The sequence below is a fragment of the Palaemon carinicauda genome, chromosome 14, assembly GCF_036898095.1.
Source record: "Palaemon carinicauda isolate YSFRI2023 chromosome 14, ASM3689809v2, whole genome shotgun sequence".
Lineage (NCBI taxonomy): Eukaryota > Metazoa > Arthropoda > Malacostraca > Decapoda > Palaemonidae > Palaemon > Palaemon carinicauda.
In genome coordinates this window covers 22307966-22313320 of record NC_090738.1, presented here as the reverse complement: position 1 = coordinate 22313320, position 5355 = coordinate 22307966, and the positions used below count along the sequence as shown (strand labels likewise).

Sequence of the window (5355 nt, the reverse complement as noted above, 5' to 3'; positions counted from 1 at the left end):
ATATGGAAATCAACGTTTGATGGCATTTGTGGACAATGAAAAAGACTTTGATAATGTGCACCGGCCAATTTTGTGGAGAGTCCTACGTTATCACGGAATTCCTCTTAAATATGTGAATTTGATTAAGTCTGTTCATGGGTATAGCAAGTGCAAAGCTGATGTTAGTGGAGTCCTATCAAATGAATTTCCAGTGAACAGCGAATACTAAAAGGGAATGCGGTGTCACCTATGTTGTTATCCCCCTCGTGGATTTTATATTTGGTAGAACAGTTGGAGATGGTGGAGAAGGATTGGACTGGACTGGTAATAGGATAGTAGCTGACCTAGAGTATGCTGATAACGCTGTCCTTATTGGTAGTACACCACAGGATTTGCCATACTTGCTTACCAGAATGCATGAAATATCACATGAAGTTGGGCTCAATATAAATAGAAGAAAGACAGATGATGAGAACGGAGTATGCAATGAAAGATGAAATATCCTTGGAAGGTGAAAGGATTAATGAGGTAGAATCATGTAAGCATTCAGGAACTATGATCTAAAACACAAGGTCTTTAGAATTAGAGTTTAGTTTAATACTAAAAAAAAGCAAATCAGAAAATGGGTAGGTTAAGTAATATTTAGAAATAAAACTACATATAAAACTCAGGCTATACATCAGAATAGTGAGATCTGTGTTACTATATGGACATGAGTCATGGCATGACAATTAAACATTCTCCAACCGATTTAGTCGAACTGAGAACAAAACCCTCGGAAGAATATTGGGAGTAAAATGGCAGGAGAGGATTAGAAATGCCACATGTGGATGAGATCATGGTGAGGAGCAGATGGAGATGGTTTGGGCATGCTCTTCGTCCTCCCCAAATTTTCAACTGGGCTCAGGAAGGCACTAGAATAGTTGGAAGATCCAGGCCTACATGGCTGAGGAGATGATGAATAGAGAAGTATTGAATTAAAAGCTCAAGATAGAGACGACTGGCGAAATTTAACCGAGGCCCTTTGTGTTAATAGGCGTGGGAGATAATGATGAATATATAACGGATTTTGAGCGAAGCGAAAATCTATTTCTGGGAAAGATAGCCATGTCGTCCTGGTGGAAGGTTCCTAAGAGTAGCTTCGAAGAGATATATGTACTACAGTGATATTCCCAGAGAATTTACCTTTAGGATGATATATATATATATACATATATATAAATATATATATAAATATAAATATATATATATATACATATATACATATGTATAAATATATATACATACATATATATATATATATATATATATATATATATACATACATATAAATATATATATATTTACATATAAATATATATATACTTACATATAAATATATATATACTTACATATAAATATATATATATACATACATATAAATATATATATACATACATATAAATATATATATACATACATACATATATATATTTATTTATATATATATATATATATATATATATATATATATATATATTTATATATATATTTATATATATATATCTATCTATATATATATATATATATATATATATATATATATATTTTATATATATTTATATATATATATATATATATATATATATATATATATAAATATATATACACTTTATTCGGGAGCTTTCGACATAACTTATGTCCTCCTCAGCCTATCTGCAATTATCATATGTAAAATTAATAAAATTAATAAAAATCATCCTAAGTACGTAGTTAGGAAGATATACTTTCATGAACTGACCAACTCGCTCTAAAATCAACCAATCAAGGAACATAAAACCACATAAAAGACTTATTCCACATATAACTATATAACAATATAAAAGACTCAATCATTAATATACCTAGTCACCCGCAGGAGACGATGACCACCCATCCTGCGGGTGACTAGGTATATTAGTGATTAAGTCTTTTATATAGTTATATGTGTAATAAGTCTTTTATGTGGTTTTATGTTCCTTGATTGGTTGATTTTACAGCGAGTTGGTCAGTTCATGAAAGTATATCTTCCTAACTACGTACTTAGGATGATTTTTATTAATTTTATTAATTTTACATATGATAATTGCAGATAGGCTGAGGATGACATAAGTTATGTCGAAAGCTCCCGAATAAAGATGATGATAGCAGCATTGACTATTTTATTCCTGCTTAAATTGCGATTCCCAAGAGGAACACATCTATCAACTATATATATATATATATATATATATATATATATATATATATATATATATATATATATATATATATATATATATATATATGTATATATATATATATATATATATATATATATATATATAGTGTCTTTTTGTCTACAGTGTATATGCCTCTTCAAATAAGACATGCAGAAAATCCATGGATTGCAAGTCAAGCTACCACAACCCTATACAATATAAGAATAATTCCTTATAACGTTCCTACTAAACAAATCTTTCGAAACTTTCATTTACCTTCGCAGAGGTCCGGTCCATTTCATATCCGGATCAGCCGGTTGCCAGGAGGATACGGATCGCTTCATCCCTGATCCACCGGAATGGTCGGCCTTCCGGTCTTCTGATTACGGATACGCGAGACTGACCGTCTACAACGTCTCTCACCTGTACTGGGAACAGGTGTCGGATGACAAAGTGAGTTTGGCTCATTCTTGAAATGTATGGTTAGGTAGTTAGTCATATCATTATCATTATTAACCCTTTTCAGGGTAAGCAATATGCCACAAGCCCAAGGGCACCAACCTGGGAAACAGTCCCATACAATAATAATAATAATAATAATAATAATAATAATAATAATAATAATAATAATAATAATAATAATAATAGGAAAGTGGGGAATATGGGGAAAGGAAGAGAACCCCTGGATACAATCCAATTTACAGCTCAAAGGCAGGTACTCGGGATGGGAAAGATTAAGGAAATAGGGAGAAAGAGAAGTACAAGAGAAGAACAAAAGAGAGGGGCAGACCCTCTTGCGATATTAAGGAATTGGTATTATTATTTCAGTTATAGTATAATGAATAAAGAACAAACTACAAAATGGCATTACAAAACAAAAATCTTTGCATAAATAACAAAGTTAATCGGATATGTAATAAATAAACTATGAAACGAGATTTATGTCAACCTGTCCAATAATCATATCCCCCAATTTCCAACCTTTCATTTTCAACAGATTCAGTTGTTTAATTATAAAGATCACTAGTTCATTTGGTAATTTATAACCATACTTTATGTAATAAAGCTAATAATTTACTGTCCACATACATAGCATGAAAATAGATCAAGGCTAATCTGTTCAACAATTTAAACCTTTTGAAAAAAGTATGGAAAAAAAATCTTTCCTTAGACAGATCATGCCTTTTCTACGATCCATACTCGAGCACACTATTCTAACTTATTTCTCTTCCTATTGTTCTGTTAAAGTTTTTATAGTTTATATAGGAGATATTTGATTTAATATTGTTACTGTTCTAAAAATATTTAATTTTTCCTTTCCTCACTGGGCTCTTTTTTCTGTTAGAACCCCTGGGTTTATAGCATCCTATTTTTCCAAATAGGGTTGTAGTTTAGCAAGTAATAATAATAATAATAATAATAATAATAATAATAATAATAATAATAATAATTATAAACCATCAAACAATCACAACTTTAGCGTTGGCTTCACTAGGTACTTAATAATTTGTCAGTCATTAATGTACACAGCTGAGGATTTGTAAGAACCGGTCAACAACAGGCTTACACCTGCACGTTCCCTCTGTTTATTTAGCCTAACTCTTATTTTCACCAGATAAATTCTGTTTATTCAAGCAGTATCTCATATAAAATTGCTCCATATTCCTTATCAGTTATAACAACTGAAGGTTTTAATGTCAAAGTGGGTGGGGGATGCTAAGTAAAGAAACCATTAAGCTCTCTGGTAAGGTAAGTAGCTACGTCTTCACGTTGACTGGGATTATAAATTTGAGCCGTATGGTCCAGCACTGGGACCTGGGAGGCCATTTAGCACTATGAATTAAAAGTTCAGAGGTTGGACGATTCGAGGGGGGGGGGGAGGAAGTTGGAACGAAGGTATAGAAGAAGCCTAAAAATGGGTGAAAATAACATGAACATGAACCAATTACACTTGACCATATTATTATTATTATTATTATTATTATTATTATTGTTGTTGTTGTTGTTGTTGTTGTTGTTGTTGTTGTTGTTGTTGTTGTTGTTGTTGTTGTTGTTGTTGTTGTTGTTGTTGTTGTTGTGATTATTACTATTATTATTATTATTATTATTATCATTATTATTATTATTATTGCTAGCTAAGCCCAAGGGCCTTTTCAAGTATACATGTGATGTTTTTAAAATCATATATAAATGGTAGACACAAATAAAATTTCTCCTTTGGAGGATTAAATACTGTTCATTTCATATTTTCTCATCTGCGAAATAACATTCAATCACACCATCTCCCTCAAAAAAAATCTAGTAATGATTGACTTTCAAAGCTTTTGGCGTAACCAACAGGGAGAAATACCCCAGCGAGGAAAGGAAACAAGGGAATACATAAACTACCAGAGAAGCAATAATCAATTAAAATAAGTGGATAAAAGTAAAAATAGCTAATTATTTTACGTAATAATAGCCAATGCAATACGAAATTAATCTCATCAAATGTGTTTCTTTTCTTATACAGGACGGAGCTGTGATTGATTCTGCTTGGCTGATAAAGGATTCGCACGCTCCCTATAGCGAACTCTACCCGGAATTGTATCCAGAGTTCCACGCCCACTAGGAGATTGAGAAAAGCTCGTTTTAAATTTTTATTTGCGGGAAAAAATATATGAATATTATCTCTTGATATGGCTGGTAAACTAATGTTTAGTGGGGTTGGGGTGACATATACGTCTAACTAATTTATTCTGATATTTGAATAACCATTTAACTGCTAGTTACTTGATTAACTTGTCATTCTAGTCTCAATTTTCTCCGGGGGAATGTGATACATTATCATTAACGTTTACTTTCATCATATTTGTAACATGTATTGGGTTATGTCACGTTTGATATTGATAAATGGAATAGAGGTACAATATTCTCCTAAGTTTACACTGAGGTACTGAGAAAATTTTACAGATAAATTTGCCCAATAGTAGAGCCCAGTTTTGCTTACCCTATCAGAACATTTCAGAAGACTTCACTCCACTCATGAAACAAACATGTTTGGATTTCCATAAAAGTTTTCAGTCATTTAATACTTTATACAATTGTGCGAATATCGTGACTAAAAATGATGCTCGATTCGTGTATTTTTTTCCCTTTTATGAATAAACTTTTTCTGTAA

At 31.6% G+C, this 5355-nt stretch overlaps 1 protein-coding gene across 2 annotated transcripts in view; it reads left to right on the top strand.

Annotated features, from left to right (window-relative positions):
• LOC137653481 (acid phosphatase type 7-like) overlaps positions 1 to 5355 on the top strand; it is a 16844-nt gene extending 11489 nt beyond the window's left edge. For both annotated transcript variants that reach the window (XM_068386919.1, XM_068386918.1), the window contains exons 10-11: positions 2483 to 2651; positions 4708 to 5355. In XM_068386919.1, coding sequence (XP_068243020.1) covers positions 2483 to 2651; positions 4708 to 4806 — 268 coding nt within the window. In that variant the 3' untranslated portion in view covers positions 4807 to 5355. The remainder of the gene's footprint in view (positions 1 to 2482; positions 2652 to 4707) is intronic.